Here is a 26,243-nt window from a genome sequence, read left to right on the forward strand (position 1 = left end):
TCGAAGAATGCTTTATCTATCTATCTATCTATCTATGTATCGTTTATGGTATTATGACTTTTGTCTTAAAATTAGGTATACTGCCCAAAAACAAAGTTAAATATGGGATTGCGACACAGAGGAAGAGAGCTGTTTAGCTGAGCAGGTAAGGAGAAGCTGCTGGGGACAAACCTTTTTCACTAGTCATCACATCCCAGCCTTATTTTCAACAATGCTTTTTCTTGAAACGCAGCAGTGTTTCAAAGAAGAACATATATGTTTTCAATGAACAAGACATGCTGTCTATTAGATAAAGGTCAGTACTGACAGAAAAGGGTCCCTTTGCAAAATCAGTTTATGAGCTCTTTTTCGGTCCAATAACTAATCGAAATGCACAATTACACCTGATTTGGAGGAAGTAATGGATTCCCTTATCTCTCAGGCCCCTGTGAGGCTTCACAGCTTGCACCAATGATATGTCCACCCTTCAAGGTTATAATACAATAAAAAATAGACAGATAGATGAGAGATAGGTGACATATAGCTAGATAGATAGACAGCGTGGCATAAAAAAAAAAAGATTATTTGGGTCAAGCCAAGCATTCTTTTGAAGGTTTCTAAATCTGTAGATAAACAGACAGACAGATGTAGATAATATATGTATAGGATATATACAAATCATTCATCAAATACAGACTTAAGCCTTTTTACTGAAAATAAAATGAAAAGGTGTTTGTTATTCCTGTTGAATTATCCCTGTGCGACCTTCCAGTTGCATACACGAGAGCGTGCTTGGTTACAGTTAGGCCACGAGACGTGAAAGTGATTAAGCTGAACTGCCAAAGTTTAATAGGAGGAGGAACATGCTGCTCCTACACATGCAAAGTGTTCTCATCATGTGGTCATCTAGGCTCCCAGTGTGTGAGCTCAGAGCAACTTGGAAGTTTAAGCCATCCAAACAGGATATATGCCTTGTGAAAATCCTTTATTCACATCAGTTTCCTGACAGATGTAGGAGAGAAATGGAAATATTTCATATCCAATTCTAAGGCTGAACCAGTATTAAGGGGAAAACGGCTCAACTCTAAACTGAAAACTAATTACATTTTGGCTCTGGTGTTAGACTACTTACTGACCGTGTGGAAAATGATTATTATATTTGCTGTGTGTCTGTAACACATATATTTATAGACTTACCAATCTTGGCCAGTCTCTACTTGGCCTGTTTTAGAAGACATATGGATTGGATGAATTTCAATAAGTCTGATGTGGTCAGACACGAGTATCCAAATAAATTATTTCTGCAAAGGCTCAGTCTCTGTTTGTCTCATTCAAGCCCTAGATTTTCACCTCTTCTAGTTTCCCAATCCATTTTTCATAAAGAGAAAGGGCAGCCAGGATGCTAAAGGTTGACACATTGCCACGTGAATGACAGAATGAATGTGCTACTGAAGTCTTGCTCGATGGATCCATGACTTCAGAATCACGAAGATATCTTTTTGCCCTGCTGCTGCGCAGCCCTAGTATTGGAAGAGTATCTCTTCTAAAAACTCTTGTTAACATATAAGGCACGTCCCGTACCTTTTCTGTTTTGGTAACTGTAAGTGTCTCGTTATGATTTCATGCAATGGGAAAAATACAGGGAACAGCATCATTAAATTCAAGTAAGTTTTAGGTTTTTTTTTCATCTTACATAATCCCTCATTATTGATGCATTACTATGTATGCAAATATGTGTCTTACACATATACCTATATTAGACCTATGTTCCCAATTATAACAATAATCATACTGTAATATATATTATATAATGGATTTATTCACTCCGATTTCTCAGAGTGAATAAAACCACTGTGCACAAGGTAATACATACCGTAATATACAGTACAGACCAAAAGTTTGGACACACCTTCTCATCTCTAGAACAACTATTAAGAGGAGACTTTGTGCAGCAGGCCTTCATGGTAAAACAGCTGCTAGGAAACCACTGCTAAGGACAGGCAACAAGCAGAAGAGTCTTGTTTGGGCTAGAGAACACAAGGAATGGACATTAGAACAGTGGAAATCTGTACTTTGGTCTGATGAGTCCAAATTTGAGATCTTTGGATCCAACCACCGTGTCTTTGTAAAAAAGGTGAACGGATGGACTCTACATGCCTGGTGCCCACCGGGAAGCATGGAGGAGGAGTTGTGATGGTGTGGGGGTGCTTTGCTGGTGACACTGTTGGGGATTTATTCAAAATTGAAGGCATACTAAACCAGCATGGCTACCACATCATCTTGCAGCATCATGCTATTCCATCCGGTTTGCGTTTAGTTGGACCATCATTTATTTTTCAACAGGACAATGACCACAAACACACCTCCAGGCTGTGTAAGGGCTATTTGACTAAGAAGGAGAGTGATGGGATGCTACGCCAGATAACCTGGCCTCCACAGTCACCAGACCTGAACCCAATCGAGATGGTTTGGGGTGAGCTGCACTGCAGAGTGAAAGCAAAAGGGCCAACAAGTGCTAAGCATTTCTGCAAACTCCTTCAAGACTGTTGGAAAACCATCTCCGGTGACTACCTCTTGAAGCTCATCAAGAGAATGCCAAGAGTGTGCAAAGCAGTAATCAAAGCAAAAGGTGGTTACTTTCAAGAACCTAGAATATAAATAAGACATACATATTTTCAGTTGTTTCACACTTTTTTAAGTATTTCATTCCACATGTTTTAATTCATAGTTTTGATGGCTTCAATGTGAATCTACAATTTTTAGAGTCATGAAAATAAAGAAAACTCTTTGAATGAGAAGGTGTATCCAAACGTTTGGCCTGTACTGTATAATACAATATATACCGTATTTTTCGGGTTATAAGACGCACTTTTCCTCCCAAAAATTTGGGAGGAAGATGGGGGTACGTCTTAAAATCCGAATATAGCTTTACTTGAGGGTCCTGTCTGTGCGGCGATCGGGCGGCCGGGTGCCTGTGGCTACGTGCAAGCGGCCGGGTACCTGTGGCTGCGTGCGGGCGGCAGTCGGGTGCCTGTGCCTGCATGCGGGCGGCAGCCGGGTGCCTGTGTGCGGGAGGCAGCCGGCACCGACAGGCACCCGGCTGCCGCCCTCACACAGGCACCCTGCTGCCTCCCACACACAGGCACCCGGCTGCCACCCGCACGCACACAAGCACAGGTACCCGGCCGCTTGCACGCAGGGTGGGCGGGCAGTCTGCTGGCTGCCACTCTGTGCGTGCGGGGCGGGCGGCTGTGCAGCAGGTTACCCAGTTTGTCCGTGGTCCCAGTTTCAAATGATGGCACCGGGAGCAGGCGCGTGCACAGATGGAGCTTTTGGATGAGAGCTCATCTGCGCACGCGCCGCTCCGGGAGTCAGCGTGTGTGCAGATGGAGCCCTTGGATGAGAGCTCCATTTGCGCATGCGCCGCTCCAGGTGCCATCATTTGAACCGGGACCGCGACAACTGGGACACTCACTGCACCGGCCTGCTGCACGACTCACCTGCCGTCGCTGCTGCCGCCACCACGGATGCCGCTGCTGCCGCCACCATGGACGCCACCGCGCCTGCCACCATGGACGCCACTGCACCTGCCACCACATACGCCACCGCAGCTGCCACCATGGACCCCGCTGCCACTGACCCGCCGCGCCTGCCAGCACAACCTCTGCGTCCTGTGATCCCGCTTCACCACCATTGCTGCCCCCCTCCAGTAAGAGAACACCGGAGTATAAGACGGAGCCATTTTTCTTTTTTTACCTTTTTTATGTCTAAATTTTGGATGCGCCTTATAATCCGGTGCATCTTATAAAGCGAAAAATACGGTATACATATATATGTATATATGTGTATATACACATCCGGGAAAATTTTAAAATATTTTTTTATCCCTGCCATCCAGATAAGCATACGAAGAATGCATGTGTAATAAAAAATGTTGAAAACATATGACTGTAACCAGAATAAAATGCATAAAATGTAATTATATGAAACCCCACTTGAATTGGGTCACAAGCAGTTCACAAATATTCCACGTATCAATGGATGGTGTGTCAGCTCTGCATGTTAATCACATCATCATTTTGCAGCCTCGGGAGATAGATATGTGTTGTGATTGGCCTCTCTAGCGGCTATGTAACTTGTGCAGACATTAAACAGTACACACAAAATAGGCTGCAGGCTTGGGTTGCAGTGAAAGAGAAATATTGCCAAAGGCTCAGCTACTGGTCACAAATCTGTTTTGCCAATGTAAATAAAGTGTCAAATTAGAAAAAAAAAGGAAAACAAGCGTTACATTTCCTTTCTGTAAAATATTCAGAAAACTTGGTAAGCAAGTAATAACTTACACTTGAGTTTTTGAGTTTTCTGCATTTATTAATACAGATTTTTTTTGGGGGGGTAGAATCTCAAGTAAACCCTGCGAGCACTGAAAATGTGAGAGTCCACGTTCATGGAAATTGTTGTAAAAACGTGTGGTGTTGCATATGAATCACTGAGAATACCCAAAACTATAATGTCACCATCATTTTAAAGGGAATCTGTAAGCAGGTTTTTGCTATGTAGTCTAAGAGCAGCATAATGTAGAGGCAATGATGCTGATTCACAGACATGTGCATGCTGTCATTTTGATACAATCCCATTTTGCTCTGCGGCATATATTACAGTGCTCAGAATGCTGAGCTCTGTATAACCCCATCCACACCAATGATTGACAGAAAGCTCCTAATAAGTGGTGGGGTTACATAGAGAAGGTTAACGAGATGGTATAAGGCAGCTAATTTCATGCTAGTAAAACACTAATTTTATTGAACCAACACACAGTCTAGTAAGTGATATATCATTGGAATCAGGGTGTCAGCCCCTACAACATGCTGCAAAACTCTGCTGACAGATCCCCTTTAAATCTAGCAGCTAGTTTGCATTTAAGCACTTCCACAGAAATAACATGTAATGAATTGCCAGAAATTCAGAACCACATTCAAACATCCATATTTATACCTATGAAACTAAAATTTTATAGCTGGTTTAATGACTGGAAGAGTTTAGTCAGCCCATGGACTACATTATGATAACTAACACCCTTTTTAGTGTTTATCAAATGGATATAAGATGTTAGCATTAATTACTGAAGAATATACAGTATCTTATGTCTTCTATAACATAATTCTTTACTTCTGGTGACATTTATTTATTTTTACTTAAATGCATGTATTTTGCGCTAAACTTAACTTTGGCAATTTGGTTTCTTGAAAATTTTTACACTGTTTGTCTTTCACAGGCTCTTTGTTTTTATGCACATTCAGTTTTGATGTAGATTCTGATAATAAAATAGTTGAGATGAACTCAGAAAACGACAAATAAAAGAGTTAGGACCATGAGAATGAGTACTGGACCAGGAGAACAAGCTCAATGATAGATTCCCGGTGAACCCATTCTGCAGCCAGCAATAGGCATTGTGGCAGGGAAAGGAGCAGACAACCTTTTAATGAAATCCAATTACAAAAATTATTTTAATGCATTTATGTAAGAAAAATATATGTCCACCAAGGTAAAAAAAACCTTCACAATATATGACATACAGTTATATCATATGCTGTGCCTCTGACTTTGATGAAGACTAGCCCATTGAGCCTGCACTTTTCCCTGCAAATGACGGTTGCCTCTATCAGCAGCTGTTAACCTGTTCAACCTGTCCAAGGCCGCTGTCAATCTCGGACAGCAGCATGCATTTAATGTGCACCGACTGGGGGGCATCATTCCACGCGCCCATTGGCACGGCCGTAACGTGATTGCGGGGTGCCAATGGGTTGCCATGACAGCCGTGGGACTGCTGAAGACCCCCTGTGTGTCATGATGGTTGTCCAAGGAAAGCCAGTGTTTAGCTGGCGTTCACAGGAGACTATGATTTTTGGTATACATTGCAGAGCTGGCGTTCATAGGAGACTATGATTTTTGGTATACATTGCAGTGCTGATGCACTGCTGTGTGTATACAAGCAATCAGATGATCGCAGGTTCAAGTACTCTAAGGGGACTAACAAATATAACAACAAAAAAATGTTTTTCAAAACATGAAAAAAACCAAACAAATAAAGGTAAAACTTGACATCCCCCACCTTGTGCTTTATTAAAATCAAAGCCATTACGAATATATATATATATATATATATATATATATATATATATATATAGTATTGCTGAGTTTGTTTGTAAGTCAGATCTATTAAAATAAATTAATCCAATCAGTAAATGATGTAACGAGAAAAGGAATCACAACACCAAATTAGATTTTTTTTTTTGGCCACCACAACATTGCAATAAAATGCTATAAGAGTTCATCAAAACATTGTATCCACCTAAAAATCATATTAATAAAATCATCAGCTAAGGGTGAAAATAAACAAGCCCTCACACAGCTCCAGATCCTGAAAATTAAAAACATTACGAGTCTCGAAAAATGGTGACACAAGGAAAAAATTTCTACTGACCTGGAGCAGCAATTTTCCAGGTCAATTTTACCATGTAAGGCCCGTTTCACACGTCAGTGAAAAACACAGATGTTTTTCACTGGCGTGTAAAACACGCACATGTCGAAAATCACGGCACACGTGGGTTGTCTAAGTGCAATCCGGGCTCCGTTCTCCGTGGCCCGTGATTGCACTTAGAAATCAACTCACCTGCGCCCGCTCCCGCTCTCCATGGTGCTGATCGCTCCCGCGGTGCAGCATCCGGCCGGCGGTGACCCCTGCAGGAGCTGCTTCCGGGTCGGCTGTGTCGCGCATAATGAATATGCGCGACAGTAATCAGCCGGCTTAGAAGCAGCAAGCTGCACGAGCTGCAGAGGACATCGCTGGAGCCGGGTGAGTAAAAATGTTTTTTATTTTAAATGCACGTTTTTTTCTGGCACGTGTTTCACGGACCACACCACTGCGTGGTCCGTGGGACATCAGTGATGCCAGAAAAAAATGGACATGTCTCCGTGCGGCAATCACGCACACGCGGGTACGCCGCACGGAGACACGTGCAGTGAAAAATCACTGACGTGTGAGCAGACCCATTCATTAGAATGGGTCTGCGTATGTCCGTGATTCTGGTACGTTTAAAAAAAAGCACAAACGTACCAGAATCACTGACGTGTGAAAGGGGCCTAAGTGAACACAGTAAATAAAAACCCAAAAAACTATTGTGAAATTGCACTTCTTCTTGGCAATTTCGATGCACTTGGAATTTTTTTGCTGCTCTCCATTGCATGACATGATAAAAAGAATGGTGTCATTCAAAAAAACATGCCCTCCTGTGGTTATGTGGATGGAAAATTAAAAAAGTTATGGCTCTTGGAAGAAGGGGAGGAAAAAACGAAAATGATAAAATGGAAAATAGCCTGGTTGAGAAGGGTTAATAGTTCTATTTCTTGTAATAATGGCTGAGTATTTTCTTTTTCTTATGTATGGTATATAAAAGTTGGGATGTTACTAGAGTTAAAAATATTAGTGGCTATATTACTTAAATACGTTATGGTTGTTAAAAAACACTGCTAGTTCATGAGCGTTATATGTTCTAGAGAAGAAATAATACAAATAATGTCCACATTTGTGTCTACGGAATGGTACATGAAGGAAGATCTGTCAGGGTCCCTGGGCAAGCTGAAAGTATAGTTGGCCAAATTCTGGGTTGTGTCGCATGGAGAGGGGAGGGGGTGATGGGAGGGATAGTGTTTACAAGTAATGTTTGTAACAAGTTATGAAGGAAGACTGAAGGGGGATAGCGGAGACTGAACTATGGAAATATACATTGACGAAGAAGGGGAAGGAGCAAATTTGATGACAGTGACAGATATTTGGTTGATAAATTGTAGAGACTATGTTATTTGCTATTTTGATTTGTTGACTCTTATTTTCTTCATTCTGTACCCTATTTTACCATTGCAAGAAAATAAATAAAAATTTGGCTTAAAAAAACACTGCTTAGCATATGACTGCTGGTACTGCCTTGTCTGGGGAACGTTAAGAGGTTTGTCTATTACTATGATATTCATGAACTATCCTTAGGAGAAGTCATCAATATCAGCTCGGTGGGGGTCTGACATCTGACACCCTCACCAATCAGAAGTCACCAAATAAATAGGAGCTGATCTGCTTTACCTCGCCATATACTGCTCACATCTGGTGACTACTGTGGGTCCCAGAACACCACCGACCTGATATTGGTGACCTATTCTAAAAGTAGCTCATCAATATCCACAGTGAGGAATAATAATCGTATGCTGACATACGGAATATTGGAATTGTGGATCTAAGATCCCTCTTAAACCTTTTCTTTTCGGCACTCACTACTTGCATGATGTAATGAGAATGTACAGGGCTAGATGCGTACATGGCCTTGAACAATATATGGAATTTTCTTTTAATTTAACTAGGTTTACCACAGTGAATAGTAATTCTTACATTAAATGCTAATCAAATGTCCTCAAATTGTAAACTACCCAATTCAGAATAGACCAAAATCCAAATTGTGTATTTAGCTGCAAATACTTAATAGCAGTTTTACTGAATGGAAAAATTAGTTTATATTAAAATGTGAGGAATAATATACTCAATAAAAATAATTACCGGTATTGAAATTGCCTTAGAAGCACCCAAACGTCTTTAATAAATATTCAATATTGAAATTGGTAGGAAGATAATTGAGATTTGATGCTCACCCTGTGCGTTTTGTAATAGTCCCCAATGTCATTGGCTGCTTTATTTGGACCAGTGGTAACACTACCGTCAGACTGGGAAGAGGTGACATTCGCGGGTTCCCTGGGTTGTTGTTGGAAAAATTATTGTAGTTTTCTTGACTGTTAAGTTTGCCTGTCAATAAAAACAAAACAACATGATGAAAGATGCTGCAATAAATAGTTAAGCAGTTTGACTGATACATATAATGCCCTTCATAAATATCTATCTTTAATCCCTAACCGCTCTTTGTAATTCGCTTTATTTAACAATTCCCTAATGTAGCCCCTATAGAGCTAATCCTTATATCTGATTTTTATTCTCTTCTCTTCACTTCCTGTGACATTTCGCCTAAAGGCCCAGTCACACTAAACAACTTACCAGCGATCCCAACATCGATACAACCTGATAGGGATCGCTGGTAAGTTGCTAGGAGGTTGCTGGTGAGATGTCACACTAAGCGACGCTCCAGCGATCCCACCAGCAACCTGACTTGGCAGGGATCGCTGGAGCATCGCTACACGTGGAAGCATGCTGCGCTTGGTAACTAAAGTAAATATCGGGTAACCAACCCGTTATTTACCTTGGTTACCAGCGCACACCGCTTAGCGCTGGCTCCCTGCACACCTAGCCACAGTACACATCGGGTTAATTACCCGATGTGTACTCTGCTACGTGTGCAGGCAGCAGGGAGCCAGCTTCTGCGGACGCTAGTAACCACGGTAAACATCGGTTAACCAAGAAGTCCTTCCCTTGGTTACCCAATATTTACCTTCGTTACCAGCGTCCGCCGCTCTCACACTGCCAGTGCCGGCTCCCTGTTCCCTGCACTCCTAGCCACAGTACACCTCGGGTTAATTACCTGATGTGTCGTCTGGCTATGTGTGCAGTGAGCAGGGAGCCGGCACTGACAGCGTGAGAGAGGCGGACGCTGGTAACGAAGGTAAATATCGGGTAACCAAGGAAAGGGCTTCTTGGTTACCCGATATTTACATTGGTTACCAGCGTCCGCAGAAGCCGGCTCCCTGCTCACTGCACATTTAGTTGTTGCTCTGTCGCTGTCATACACAGCGATGTGTGCTTCACAGCGGGAGAGCAACAACTAAAAAATGGTCCAGGACATTCAGCAACAACCAACGACCTCACAGCAGGGGCCAGGTTGTCACACACAGCAACATCGCTAGAAAGTTGTGCCTCAGCAGCGATGTTGCTAGCGATGTTGCTTAGTGTGACGGTACCTTAAGGGGAGTTTTGTTTCAGTGAAAGAGGCGGCAGGAACAGTCACAAATTGGAGGGTAGTGATAACAGAAGTGGGGCAGCAGTAAAAGAAGCTGTGGCGCTGTGGTCACTTCTCTCTGCCTCCATCACCACAAATGATTCTGGACATCACCAGACGGTGGTGAAGGAAGCTGTGGTAGGTGACTGCAGCGCCATGCCCTGATGATGTTTCGGGAGGACTGATCAAAGCTGTAGAGAAGTGACCTCACTACCATCCACCTTTGACGCCCTGTTTGCCACTCCACTCAAATAAAATGTTTCAGATAGTAAAGTGAAAAAAAAACAGGTATAAGGATTAGGTATATATGGTTTACAGTAGGAAATTTTCAAATACAGAAAACTACAAAAGCAGCTAATTAAAATTAGATATTTATAATGAGCAGTACCTGTATTCGACAACTGATTTTAAGTATATAGTTTCAAAACATGGCATAGTTCAACAGACAGGTTCTATTTTGTAAAAATAAGAAATCAAATGCCACATCTATATATACAGTATGATAGCGATAGCAGCAGCCTTGAGTTGGGTATGGAAAACTCCTCCTAGGATCTCAAACATTTTCAAAGTACAAATAGCAAAAAGTGCTTTAAAAAGGCTTCATGGTGGAAGCTGAAACAGTCCCTGTAAATGTATATACACCTATATACATTTGGTCCAATAACCCACAACGAATAATCCCAAAAAATTTAGAGGGCAGTACTCCAAAAATCCATGTAATGAGGATTTTGGTAGCCATGAGATGTTTCATAGCAAACAACTAGGTCTTTCCCAACTTTAATTCACTTCTTGGATTTAATATATAAAGCTGAGTGTATGTATGTGTGTGTAGGTGTGTGTGTATGTCCGCTAAAGGAATCCGCACCGTCGCATTTACAATAACAAAATTTTGTACAGACACCTCATTTGACTCAGGGAACGTCATAGACTATGTTTTGATGTGAAATTTAACAACGCACTTTACAGTCACTCTCCAAAAAACCTGCCTCCATTAAAAAGAATAGAGCTAGGAGCTACATGTTATTAATAGGAGCTGCGATTGGTTGCTATAGGAACAAAGGAAATTGTTAGTATAAGAAGCTTATGTGTGAGCTAATATGATGTCGGTGGAGAGAAAGATAGAGACAGACTGAGAGACAGACAGACACAGAGAGAAAGACAGACAGAGAAAGAGGCAGGTAGGGAAAAAGACAGATAGACAGAAGCAGACAAGGAAAGAGACAGAGGGAAAGAGACAGAGACATATAGGAAAAAAAGCCATACAGATAGACAGAGAAAGACAGACAGAAAGACACACAGGGAAAGAGACAGACAGACGCAGACAGGGAAAGAGACAAAGAGACAGACAGAAAAAAAGGCAGACAGACAGGGAAAGAAATACAGGGAAAGAGACAGACAGAGGCAGATAGGGAAAGAGACAGACAGGGAAAGAAACAGACAGAAAGAGGCAGACAGGGAAAGAGACAAATACAGAGACAGACAGGAAAAGAGACAGACAGGGAGAGACAGACTGGGAAAGAGACAGCCAGAGAGAGACAGACTGGGAAAGATACAGACAGGGAAAGAGACAGACAGAGAAAGAGACAGATAGAGGCAGACAAAGGCAGACAGGGAAAGAGACAGAGACAAACAGACAGAGACAGAGAGGGAAAGAGACAGACAAAGGGACAAACAGGGAAATAGACAAAGAGAGATAGATATAGACACAAACAGACAGAGACAGAGATTAGACAGAAAGACAGAGAAGGAGACAGACACACAGAGACAGACAGGCAGAGACAGACAGAGACAGACAAAACAGATAGAGAGAGACAGACAGAGACACTGATATAGAGACAAACAGAGAGATAGACAGAGAGAGACAGTCACTGTTAGAGACAGACGAACACACAGAGACAGATAGAGACAGACACACACATAGACAGACAGAGACAGACAGTGAAAGAGACAGACAGAGACAGACAAAGATACAGAGACAGAAAGGGAAAGAGACAGACAGACAAAGAGACAGACAAATAGACAAACAGAGAGACAGATAGAGAGACAGACAAAGAGATACAGAGACAGACAGGGAAAGAGAAAGACAGACAGAGAGACAGACAGAACAGGGAAAGAGACAAACAGAGACTGTGTATATATATATATATATATATAAAACAAAAAAGACCAGTCTCACACTGTGAAAAAAAACAAAATAAATTCTACGTTATAACATAAATGGAGGTATTTAGAATATTATAATGGCCACTGTAATACCAGCCCAGCGCCCCTTCACGGCAACCTCCTTTGCTGGGTCCTACACTACACTGCATCCTTTTTGGGTTTTAAAAACCTACAAAATCAGCTGGTGAACAAAAAGGAGGCTAATGAAACGGCCAGGAGCTGGAGTGCAGATCCAGCAAACAGAGCACCACTCCCTGTTATATGCATTATACAATAGAAGAAAACCAGAATGAAACAGGGGTTCCCTTGCTGGTTTCCCACGCTGGTACTAACCTGAGTTAGTAATATATATATATATATATATATATATATATATATATATATATATATATTAGCAAATTATTGAATAGAGTAAATCTTCCCTTCTTTGATACAACAAATGTTCTGAATTGTGTTTTTCAATAAAATTATTGCCAAGATTGAGAAGATCAGAATGGTTTTCAAAGAGCATTTCCAAAAGTTGTAAAACATCAAAAACTACACCACTCTTCCTCGGGAAACTATTACCTAAGTACTTGATAGACAAAATGATGGTCTCTCAAAATTAGGATAAGAGTGCCTTCTCACATAACGTTTAACCCCCCCCAGCCACCACCCACAAAATTTGTGCGTCAATTTTCCTGCTGCAGGTCTTCTTTTTCAGCCAAAAAAGCTGCAGAAATAGGTAATTATGACATGCAATTTAAACTTTGTTAGTTTGGTGAGTCGGGATCGAAGAGCATATCAGGAGACTTTGGATGACAAACTAACCTATTCATAGCTTGGCTCAGGTCTAAGTTGATTTTCTCTCCCAAATTGTTCCTTTTTCCATCTGTACTCAAATATATTTTCCTAAGCTCTAAAGGGGACAAGGTCATCAACCCTTTATATATCCACCAGTTTAGCACAGAGAATACTATAGAGCGAGATTAAGTATATGTATTTTTGTCATTTTTCGTTCCTACATGATCTCCCTCAAACATCTTGATCCATGTAAGGGTATGTTCCCACGACCCGGATGACACTGCATTGTAGACGTAGTGTCTTCCCTCCAGTGGAGACGCGAGTGTGTGCCCATGATCAGGGTTGTGGGCATTGCAGACTTTCACTGTGTTCTCCCCGCTGAGAACACCTGCCTCTCCGTAAGCATTAATTGATATCCTGTGACTCGGAAAGCTGTGCCGCAGGTCAGTTTACGCTGTGGAAAAAAAGAGTCACAGTGGGCATGGGATTTCTATAAATCCTACTGTACAATGTAGCGTTATGGATGCAGCAAAAACATGATGAGTCCAAAACACTGCTAACAGTGATCGTGGGATCTCGGCTTCTCTCTCTTGTGCACACACATCTTCTTGACTTTGGAATTACTATTGCTGAGATGACTAATATTATCATTATTACTGGCATTAGTATTGTTGCAGATGTTATTATTACAAAAGCTCAATATACTTTTGATATGCTAGTATACATAAAATATGTTTAATTTAGTTTTCCTCTATGATACATGGTGTCTTCAACTTGTGTACACTGTGACAAAACAGCACACTATGAATCATGTACTTACACTAGAACCTGCAGCTAGGATTTTAGTTAGGGCTCACTCATACTGGCGTACAATACAAAGAAGTGCAATGTGAGAAAATCTTGTTAGTCAATGTTGCAGGTAAGATCTGTAACTTTTCCCTCAGCTCTAAATGGACTGATTAAAAAGTGGCAGCATGATGTGACTGGCAAAGTATCTTGGATCACGTGCAATCATACAAATCTATGGGTGTGAGTAAAACATCTGATTGCACTGATGACATCTGAGTGCAGTGCAATATACATAGAGATAGGCAGCAAAGAAGATGGAGAGATTAATCTCTTCTCCTCAACTATGCTGATTCTTGCATGTGAGAGAATCTGTTCACAGTATAATGACACTAAGGCGGGCTTTGCACACTACGACATCGCAGGTGCGATGTTGGTGGGGTCAAATCGAAAGTGACGCACATCCGGCGTCGCAGTCGATATCGTAGTGTGCAAATCCATTTTGATACGATTAACGAGCGCAAAAGCGTCGTTATGGTATCATCGGTGTAGTGTCCGACATTTCCATAATTCCGGTGCAGCGACAAGTACGATGTAGTTCCTCGTTCCTGCGGCAGCACACATCACTGTGTATGAAGCCGCAGGAGCGAGGAACATCTCCTACCTGCGTCCCGGCTGCAATGCGGAAGGACGGCGGTGGGCGGGATGTTTACATCCTGCTCATCTCCGCCCCTCCGCTGCTATTGGCCGCCTGCCGTGTGACGTCGCTGTGACGCCGCACGACCCGCCCCCTAAGGAAGGAGGCGGTTCGCCGGCCAGAGTGACGTCGCATAGCAGGTGAGTGCATGTGAAGCCGGTGTAGCGATAATGTTCGCTACGCCAGCAATCACAAGATATTGCTGCTGCGATGGGGGCGGGGACTATCGTGCTCGACATCGCAGCATTGGCTTGCAATGTCGCAGCTTGCAAAGTACCCCTTAGACTGGAGTCACAGGAGTGTATGGCATCCGATGCAATTAGATCACAGGTGCAGAGGAGAGGGAGAGATCTCTATATCTTCTCCATTGTCAGCGTGTGTATATATTGCACTGCACTCTCATGACATCTGAGTGCAGTCCGATGTTTCAATCGCACCCATAGACTTGTATGGGTGTGAGTGATCCGAGACTCGTAGACAATCGTAGCATGCTGCGATTTTTTTTCCTCAGAAGATTAGTGCTGAGGAAAAGCTTGGAGATCTGAGCTGCCTCATTGATTAACATTGGATTGAGTGCAATCCGAGATTTTCTCGCATTGGACTTATGCGAGTCATATGCATACCGGAAGAATCATGCTTGCAGCAGAGCTTGAGCCAAGTGTCATTAGCAGATCGTATCCGATACTCTCACATGAGAAAACGTACATTAGTGGGACCTCGGCTTTAAAGAAGATCTTTTGTTACATGGTACTTTTCCCTATTGTGAGACTGTGACCGGGGTTATCTATGACGGCCGGTATGTCTCGCCCCGGTTGTGCTCCCTCCATGTATAGAAAGCAACTCCACTCCAGGGTTAATGCTGTTTCCCTGCAGGCTGAAAGGAGGGTTAAAAGGAAAGAGGAACATGGGCGTGGGTCCTTAGTGTGAGGGAGTGAACACAACTCCCTGAGTTTCTGCCAGAGACACACATGTGTGTGCTGTGTTGGACATTTGTTTGTGCAATAAACCGTGTGCTGTGACCATTGGTGCCTGGATCCCGTGTCTTCTCCCGTGCAGCTGACCACGCTACATCACAGATGGTGGAGAACGGCGGGCAGTCCAGCCCGGTGAGGTGTAGCATCCATCCCTGGTGACCCAGCAGCGCATGTCCTGGATTCGAGCGGCTATACTACAGCCCAAACCCGGCGACGCCATGGAGGACATACTAAAGCAGCTGGCTCAGGCTAATGCACAGCAACAACAGACCAATGCACACCTGCTCCGGTCATTGGATCGTCAGCAGCAATCCTTGCAATTGCAGGAACAAAGGCACCAAGAACAGATGGTTCTCCTGGCCAAGTCGATCCGTGCCGGACCGGCAGCAACAACCCCGGGACAGGGTGACGACGGCAGCGTCCGGAAAACGGTGAGACAAGCGTTGCAAAAGATGACCCCGGGGGATGATGTGGAAGCGTTCCTGGCGGTGTTTGAGCGGGTGGCCGAGCGGGAAAAGCTGCCGACCCCCCAGTGGGCTGAGGTATTGTCGCCCTATCTGACGGGGGAGCCCCAAAAAGCATACCTGGACCTCTGTACCGAGGACGCCATAGAATATGAGACCATGAAAGCCGAAATACTTGCTCGGTTGGGGGTGAATACCTATGTACGGGCTCAGCGGGTAAATCAGTGGTTCTATGAGGAAGTCAAACCCGTACGCTCCCAGGCCTATGACTTGTTGCATCTGGTAAAGAAGTGGTTGCATGTATATGTCTCTTTACATAGAATCCGTTATGCACCCATGTCGAGCACCTGATGAGATGAAGTATGTATATGGACTATATGGACTAAATATTGCAGAGCATGGAAAAATGATCATTGTGAAAATCATAACTTTCAATATACATGGAGACCTGAGAATTGGGATTTGTTTGAAAATGTTCTCATGTGATGGATCTCGCAATTTAAACATGATATATACATATGTGTATGTTCACTATACCATGTAGGTCTCATCTTGTTGTACATGTATTTATCAGGATCTCCTATACTCATTGAATGGTATTGTATGCCGGTATATGGGGACTTCTTCATGTATATATGATTGTTGTTGTCACTAAATATGGATCTGCTGTTATTATTTCCCGCTATACTTGCTCGTTATGGTTGCCATTACCTTTGCCCTTCTTAAAAATGGCCACAAGGCTGCACTGATGTCAGAGCGCGCTCTGCGCGTCGGAGTCTGCCTCCCCTTCCCGGCCGGCGCCCAATAGAGGGAGTTTTCCTCGCGCACACGCAGGATCTCCTCTGGGACGCCGACTGGGATGGATGACGCGGACTCCTTCGCGCGGCGCGCGCCGTAATGGACTTCAGGTGGGCTTCACAATACAAATGGGTGACCCCACGGCTACCCCAGCACCTCCTGATGAAGCAAGGGGCGAAACGCGCGTCGAGGTGCTGGGCGTTGTGGTTCACCAATTTGGATTACTATTACTGCCATCCTCTGTCTTACCCTCCAGCTATAACGGTAGCTACAATGGCTACCCAGACATGTGGCTAAAAGCTCTTTACCTTATGAATGATTTGAACTGCAGTTACATGGTGACATATTTATATCATAGAGTATTCAACTATCAAATTTGTTGCTAATCAGATCAACTGGTTTTGTGCTTTTATTGGCGGTCTATACTATTATATGCACTAGCACTTTATGTATGCTGTGAGTGGTAATTGGGGGTCTCTTTTCATGAAATTTTTGATACTTTATCATATATATTTATTGATTATATTGGTTCCACAACGCACCAGTTTGGTTCTGGATGTTTTTATGGGGTAGGGGTTTTTAATCCTCTGTGAGCACCAGCACTATATGTATTGTAATTTTCTTGAAATATAAAATATGATATTCAGATAAATTAAAAAAACTATATATTTATAAATGTGTCTGATATATTATTGTGTCCCTTTTGGGAACAGCGTTCTCCTCTTATCGGGGTATATGTAACTTTCAGTGAGACTTGCTGTAATAAGTACTATTAAGTTATGATATGGATCTGTATCCTCTTTTTTGGTTTAAAGAAGTGGTTGCAGCCTGACACTCTGAGCCCTGCGCAAATGGTGGAAAGGGTAGTGGTTGATCGCTTTGTGCGCACTTTACCCCTCACCATTCAACGGTGGGTAGGACAGGGCGACCCAAGTACCCTGGACCAATTAGTGTGCCTGGTGGAGCGGCATGTGGCTACGCAGGACTTGATATGGGACACTGAGACTTTGCGTGCCGCCCATCGGTCCAGCCCCTCCAAACCTCGGGCCAAGGACCCACCGCGGACACCGGTCCGGGAGTCCGCTACCGTCCCGTCTGAGGCCACGCCCGCCGTCCCTGAGGTCCGGAAGGTTATGTACCCTAAACGACAACTCGTCAAGGGGGTTTCCTTCCCTATTAGATGTTGGCGGTGCCAGCGGGTGTGTTACGGGGGGCTGTCTGATAATAACTGAAAGGAGTATCAGACAGTCAGGGTCCACCGTGCAAAGACTTTGCTGCAGACTATGGCAGAGTGCAATACCTCTGTTAACTCACAGAAGGATATAATAAGTAGAGTTGAGCGCGGTTCGTGGTTCGTGGTTCTCCAGTTCGCGGCTCGAGTGATTTTGGGGCATGTTCTAGATCGAACTAGAACTCGAGCTTTTTGCAAAAGCTCGGTAGTTCTAGAAACGTTCGAGAACGGTTCTAGCAGCCAAAAAACAGCTAAATCATAGCTTGGTTTCTGCTGTAATAGTGTAAGTCACTCTGTGAATCAAACTATTATCACATTTCAGTGTATAGTGTGCGTGAACAGCGCCTTCAAATCACTGCTGTTTCTATAATGGCGATCGCCATTTTTTTTTTTTTTTTTCTTGTCTTCCTTCCCTAAGCGCGCGCGTCTTGTGGGGCGGGCCAGCATGTCAGCCAATCCCAGACACACACACAGCTAAGTGGACTTTGAGCCAGAGAAGCAACGGCATGTGTGATAGGATCTGCATGTCACATGTCCCTGCATTATAAAACCGGACATTTTCTTCACGGACGCCATTATCTGCCTTCTGCGTCTTTGGTGTCAGACATCACTGTCGCAGCTCCGTCTTCCTGAGTCCTATAGCCGATACAGCTGTATGCGCTGCATACACAGCGTTAGACAGCTTAGGGAGAGCACTTTATAGCAGTCCTTTTAAGGGCTCCAACCGGCAGGGTCAGAGAGCCATAGGTGACAGGTCCTGCAAACAGCAACAGCGTCTGTGTAGCCCAGGTCAGGGATTTCCTACCTGCATTTCACCATTAGGAGGGAATAGAAAGGCAGTCTTCCATTCCTCTACCCAGAGCACCACAATCCTGCCACTGTACCCTCTTGTCCTCTGCACACTCCAACTGATAACTAAGCCATTATACTAGCAAACACTCAGTGTACCTAGTGGCATCCTATACGTGGCTATTGGACTTTGCTATAGTCCCACTAGTGCAAAGACATTTGCAGAGCGCGTCTGCCTGCATTGCACACTACAACTCATTCTAACCAAGCCATTATACTAGCAAACACTCAGTGTACCTAGTGGCATCCTATACGTGGCTATTGGACTTTGCTATAGTCCCACTAGTGCAAAGACATTTGCAGAGCGCGTCTGCCTGCGTTGCACACTACAACTCATTCTAACCAAGCCATTATACTAGCAAACACTCAGTGTACCTAGTGGCATCCTATACGTGGCTATTGGACTTTGCTATAGTCCCACTAGTGCAAAGACATTTGCAGAGCGCGTCTGCCTGCGTTGCACACTACAACTCATTCTAACCAAGCCATTATACTAGCAAACACTCAGTGTACCTAGTGGCATCCTATACGTGGCTATTGGACTTTGCTATAGTCCCACTAGTGCAAAGACATTTGCAGAGCGCGTCTGCCTGCGTTGCACACTACAACTCATTCTAACCAAGCCATTATACTAGCAAACACTCAGTGTACCTAGTGGCATCCTATACGTGGCTATTGGACTTTGCTATAGTCCCACTAGTGCAAAGACATTTGCAGAGCGCGTCTGCCTGCGTTGCACACTACAACTCATTCTAACCAAGCCATTATACTAGCAAACACTCAGTGTACCTAGTGGCATCCTATACGTGGCTATTGGACTTTGCTATAGTCCCACTAGTGCAAAGACATTTGCAGAGCGCGTCTGCCTGCGTTGCACACTACAACTCATTCTAACCAAGCCATTATACTAGCAAACACTCAGTGTACCTAGTGGCATCCTATACGTGGCTATTGGACTTTGCTATAGTCCCACTAGTGCAAAGACATTTGCAGAGCGCGTCTGCCTGCGTTGCACACTACAACTCATTCTAACCAAGCCATTATACTAGCAAACACTCAGTGTACCTAGTGGCATCCTATACGTGGCTATTGGACTTTGCTATAGTCCCACTAGTGCAAAGACATTTGCAGAGCGCGTCTGCCTGCGTTGCACACTACAACTCATTCTAACCAAGCCATTATACTAGCAAACACTCAGTGTACCTAGTGGCATCCTATACGTGGCTATTGGACTTTGCTATAGTCCCACTAGTGCAAAGACATTTGCAGAGCGCGTCTGCCTGCGTTGCACACTACAACTCATTCTAACCAAGCCATTATACTAGCAAACACTCAGTGTACCTAGTGGCATCCTATACGTGGCTATTGGACTTTGCTATAGTCCCACTAGTGCAAAGACATTTGCAGAGCGCGTCTGCCTGCGTTGCACACTACAACTCATTCTAACCAAGCCATTATACTAGCAAACACTCAGTGTACCTAGTGGCATCCTATACGTGGCTATTGGACTTTGCTATAGTCCCACTAGTGCAAAGACATTTGCAGAGCGCGTCTGCCTGCGTTGCACACTACAACTCATTCTAACCAAGCCATTATACTAGCAAACACTCAGTGTACCTAGTGGCATCCTATACGTGGCTATTGGACTTTGCTATAGTCCCACTAGTGCAAAGACATTTGCAGAGCGCGTCTGCCTGCGTTGCACACTACAACTCATTCTAACCAAGCCATTATACTAGCAAACACTCAGTGTACCTAGTGGCATCCTATACGTGGCTATTGGACTTTGCTATAGTCCCACTAGTGCAAAGACATTTGCAGAGCGCGTCTGCCTGCGTTGCACACTACAACTCATTCTAACCAAGCCATTATACTAGCAAACACTCAGTGTACCTAGTGGCATCCTATACGTGGCTATTGGACTTTGCTATAGTCCCACTAGTGCAAAGACATTTGCAGAGCGCGTCTGCCTGCGTTGCACACTACAACTCATTCTAACCAAGCCATTATACTAGCAAACACTCAGTGTACCTAGTGGCATCCTATACGTGGCTATTGGACTTTGCTATAGTCCCACTAGTGCAAAGACATTTGCAGAGCGCGTCTGCCTGCGTTGCACACTACAACTCATTCTAACCAAGCCATTATACTAGCAAACACTCAGTGTACCTAGTGGCATCCTATACGTGGCTATTGGACTTTGCTATAGTCCCACTAGTGCAAAGACATTTGCAGAGCGCGTCTGCCTGCGTTGCACACTACAACTCATTCTAACCAAGCCATTATACTAGCAAACACTCAGTGTACCTAGTGGCATCCTATACGTGGCTATTGGACTTTGCTATAGTCCCACTAGTGCAAAGACATTTGCAGAGCGCGTCTGCCTGCGTTGCACACTACAACTCATTCTAACCAAGCCATTATACTAGCAAACACTCAGTGTACCTAGTGGCATCCTATACGTGGCTATTGGACTTTGCTATAGTCCCACTAGTGCAAAGACATTTGCAGAGCGCGTCTGCCTGCGTTGCACACTACAACTCATTCTAACCAAGCCATTATACTAGCAAACACTCAGTGTACCTAGTGGCATCCTATACGTGGCTATTGGACTTTGCTATAGTCCCACTAGTGCAAAGACATTTGCAGAGCGCGTCTGCCTGCGTTGCACACTACAACTCATTCTAACCAAGCCATTATACTAGCAAACACTCAGTGTACCTAGTGGCATCCTATACGTGGCTATTGGACTTTGCTATAGTCCCACTAGTGCAAAGACATTTGCAGAGCGCGTCTGCCTGCGTTGCACACTACAACTCATTCTAACCAAGCCATTATACTAGCAAACACTCAGTGTACCTAGTGGCATCCTATACGTGGCTATTGGACTTTGCTATAGTCCCACTAGTGCAAAGACATTTGCAGAGCGCGTCTGCCTGCGTTGCACACTACAACTCATTCTAACCAAGCCATTATACTAGCAAACACTCAGTGTACCTAGTGGCATCCTATACGTGGCTATTGGACTTTGCTATAGTCCCACTAGTGCAAAGACATTTGCAGAGCGCGTCTGCCTGCGTTGCACACTACAACTCATTCTAACCAAGCCATTATACTAGCAAACACTCAGTGTACCTAGTGGCATCCTATACGTGGCTATTGGACTTTGCTATAGTCCCACTAGTGCAAAGACATTTGCAGAGCGCGTCTGCCTGCGTTGCACACTACAACTCATTCTAACCAAGCCATTATACTAGCAAACACTCAGTGTACCTAGTGGCATCCTATACGTGGCTATTGGACTTTGCTATAGTCCCACTAGTGCAAAGACATTTGCAGAGCGCGTCTGCCTGCGTTGCGCACTACAACTCATTCTAACCAAGCCATTATACTAGCAAACACTCAGTGTACCTAGTGGCATCCTATACGTGGCTATTGGACTTTGCTATAGTCCCACTAGTGCAAAGACATTTGCAGAGCGCGTCTGCCTGCGTTGCACACTACAACTCATTCTAACCAAGCCATTATACTAGCAAACACTCAGTGTACCTAGTGGCATCCTATACGTGGCTATTGGACTTTGCTATAGTCCCACTAGTGCAAAGACATTTGCAGAGCGCGTCTGCCTGCGTTGCACACTACAACTCATTCTAACCAAGCCATTATACTAGCAAACACTCAGTGTACCTAGTGGCATCCTATACGTGGCTATTGGACTTTGCTATAGTCCCACTAGTGCAAAGACATTTGCAGAGCGCGTCTGCCTGCGTTGCACACTACAACTCATTCTAACCAAGCCATTATACTAGCAAACACTCAGTGTACCTAGTGGCATCCTATACGTGGCTATTGGACTTTGCTATAGTCCCACTAGTGCAAAGACATTTGCAGCACGTCTGCCTGCGTTGCACACTCCAACTAATTATAACTAAGTTGCATTGTCAGGGATATTTATTCTTTATTATTCTGCTGTTAATAAAGCTAGACCACCACTGCAATCTTCACCACCTCTCAATTTTTACTACCACATTTTCAGTCCACAATCTTGTCGCAATCAACATGAGTGGCAAAATGACAGATGCTGGTGGAAAGGGGAAGAGGCGTGGTGGAAAAGGCAAAAAAGGTTTTGTCCGTGGGGAAGGTGGCAAAGCTCCATTATCATCTGCTGAAGATAGACCATCTACCAGCAAAAGTAAGATGTCTACTACTTACCGTGGACAATCCGATGTGCTCCCTTTTTTACGGACACGAACAACAGGAAGAAAGGTAGATGATGGGCAAAAAAGGAAAATGCTTGAATGGATCTCAAGTGGTCCAACAAGTGCCCTCTCAGCCACTTCAAGTACCGCATCCAAAAAACACCAGTCCTCTGAGTTGTCATCCCAATCACACTTGATTTCTCCCAGCTCTGAAGTCTCCATCAGCCCTGCACAGTATGGTGGAACTGAGATGGCTGAGTCTGCAGAGCTGTTCAGTCACACTATAGCCTGGGAATCAGAGGTTTGCTCCCAAGCTACAGTGAGTACAGAACAGGAAATGGTCTGCAGTGATGCCCAGAACCTTTGTGACTCAGATTCAGGCCGTGAGGACCAAGTTTCTGAGCATAATGTTGACCCTTTGTCACAAACTGTAACACCTGTGGTTATAGACAATGAGGAACATACTGATGAAGATGAGACGCAGATACCCGATTGGGATGACAACTTAAATATTCCGTCAGGGCAAGAAGAGGCTCGGTCTGAGGGGGAGGGGAGTGCAAACACAACAATTGATGATGACGTTCTAGATCCCACCTACTGTCAACCCCCAGTCAGGCACTCGAGGAGGTCAACAGAGGCGGTGGAGGAGGATGCAACCGACGACGAAGTTACCTTGCGCCTTCCTGGACAGAGTCGGAGCACTGGTAGCACGTCTACAACTGCATCCTCAGCCACCACTCTGCCTATGAGCATTATTCGGGGTGGATCAACAGGTCGCATGGCCTCTAAGCCTTGCCTAGCCTGGTCCTTTTTTCACATCGAAAAAGATCGCCCAACTCATGTGATATGTAACATTTGTCATGATTCTCTTAGTAGAGGTCAAAAGCTCAGCAGTTTGACAACTTCTTCCATGAATCGTCACATGAATAAATATCATAAGTCCCGGTGGGAAGCTCACCGTGCTGCAATGCGGCCTAGCGGAGCGAACCATCCACCGCCCGCCCCTTCCACTGCATCCGCGCGCTCTTCATCTTCTAGGACTGTGGGGACAGCTGCCACACCTGTTTTTCCACGCAAAACTTCCACCACTGTAACCGCAACAGGCAGTTTGCTTGTAAGGTCGTCAGTTGGTTTGGAAGGGGAAACAAGTGAGTGTGTACAGCTCTCTCAGACATCGATAGCACCAACGTTGGATGAAGGCAACATCATGTCTCCGCCTGCACTTTCCTCACAAACCTGCATTTTTCCAGGGACACCCTACTCAACACCGTCTACACACAGCAGCCAGATCTCTGTCCCTCAGATGTGGTCAAATAAAAGGCCACTTCCTCCGACCCATGACAAAGCTAAGAGGTTGACTCTATCCCTCTGTAAGCTGTTGGCTACCGAAATGCTGCCTTTCCGCCTAGTGGACACACAGGATTTTAGAGACCTTATGTCTGTCGCTGTGCCCCAGTACCAGATGCCTAGTCGCCACTACTTCTCTAAGAAAGGTGTGCCCGCGCTACACCAGCATGTCGCACACAACATCACCGCTTCCTTGAGAAACTCTGTGTGTGAACGGGTGCATTTCACCACCGATACTTGGACCAGTAAGCATGGACAGGGACGTTACATGTCGCTGACTGGGCACTGGGTAACTATGGTGATAGATGGTGAAGGGTCTGCTGCACAAGTCTTGCCGTCCCCACGACTTGTGTGTCAATCCTCTGTCTGTCCAAGTTCCGCCACTGCTTCTGCATCCTCCACCTCATCTGGGTCCTCCACCTCCGCCCCAAGCCTGCCTGGTCAGGCCACCAGCGTTCTCACTGCGCAGAAGGAATCACGCACCCCTCATTACTATGCTGGCAGCAGAGCGCAACGGCATCAGGCGGTCTTTAGCTTGACATGTCTTGGTAATAAGAGTCACACAGCTGAGGAGTTGTGGTCAGCTTTGCGGTCCGAGTTTAATAAATGGTTGTCTCCACTCAAACTGCAGCCTGGTAAGGCCGTGTGCGACAATGCTGCAAACCTGGGTGCGGCACTTCGCCTGGGCAAGGTGACACACGTACCTTGTATGGCTCACGTGTTGAACCTTGTCGTGCAGCAATTTTTAACACACTATCCCGGCCTAGATGGCCTTCTGAACAGGGCACGAAAACTGTCAGCTCACTTCCGCCGTTCAAGCGCCGCAGCAGAGCGACTTGCATCGCTCCAGAAGTCTTTCGGCCTGCCGGTTCATCGCCTGAAATGCGATGTGGCGACACGCTGGAATTCAACTCTCCACATGTTACAGCGACTGTGGCAGCACCGCAGAGCCCTGGTGCAATACGTCATGACGTATAGCCTGGGCCAACGAGATGCAGAGGTGGGGCAGATCACCCTGATGGAGTGGTCTCAGATCAAGGACCTATGCACCCTTCTGCACAGTTTCGACATGGCGACGAATATGTTTAGCGCTGACAATGCCATTATCAGCATGACGATTCCAGTCATTTACATGCTGGAGCACACGCTAAACACTATTCGGAGTCAGGGGGTGGGACAACATGAAGGGGAGGAACTACAGGAGGATTCATATGCGCAAGGGACAACAACATCACCAAGGTCCAGACGTTCATCATCACCAACGCAGCAGGCATGGGACCATGGGGGACAGGGATCGACAAGGGCGCATAGTAGCAGGCGAAATGTTGAGCAAGGTGCAGGAGAACATGAAGAAATGGAGGACGAACTGTCCATGGACATGGAAGACTCAGCGGATGAGGGAGACCTTGGTCAAATTTCAGTTGAAAGAGGTTGGGGTCAGATGTCAGAGGAAGAAAGAACGGGTAGCACCTCTATGCCACAAACACAGCATGGACTTGGTCCGCATGGCTGCGCAAGACACATGAGTGCCTTTTTGTTGCACTACCTCCAACATGACAGTCGTATTGTCAAAATTAGAAGTGATGATGACTACTGGATTGCCACACTATTAGATCCCCGGTACAAGTCCAAATTTTGTGACATAATTCCAGCCATAGAAAGGGACGCACGTATGCAGGAGTATCAGCAGAAGCTGTTACTAGATCTTAGCTCGGCTTTTCCACCAAACAACCGTGCAGGTGCAGGGAGTGAATCTCCCAGTTGTAACTTGACAAACATGGGACGGTCTCGTCATCTTCAACAGTCTACCCGTACCAGTAGGACCTTTTCTGGTGCCGGTAACAGCAATTTTATGGAATCTTTTCATAATTTTTTTAGACCCTCTTTTGCAAGGCCACCAGAGACAACAAGTCTGACACATAGTCAACGGCTGGAGAGGATGATACAGGAGTATCTCCAAATGAACATCGATGCCATGACTGTG

The 26,243-nt window shown here is 44.8% G+C and overlaps 1 protein-coding gene across 4 annotated transcripts in view; it reads right to left on the reverse strand.

The window, feature by feature from the left end:
• BCAS3 (BCAS3 microtubule associated cell migration factor) overlaps nt 1–26,243 on the reverse strand; it is a 1,792,248-nt gene that overhangs the window by 1,056,401 nt on the left and 709,604 nt on the right. For all 4 annotated transcript variants that reach the window (XM_075336241.1, XM_075336239.1, XM_075336242.1 and 1 more), the window contains exon 17: nt 8,677–8,827. In XM_075336241.1, coding sequence (XP_075192356.1) covers nt 8,677–8,827 — 151 coding nt within the window. The remainder of the gene's footprint in view (nt 1–8,676; nt 8,828–26,243) is intronic.

Source organism: Anomaloglossus baeobatrachus, chromosome 2, assembly GCF_048569485.1.
Source record: "Anomaloglossus baeobatrachus isolate aAnoBae1 chromosome 2, aAnoBae1.hap1, whole genome shotgun sequence".
NCBI lineage: Eukaryota > Metazoa > Chordata > Amphibia > Anura > Aromobatidae > Anomaloglossus > Anomaloglossus baeobatrachus.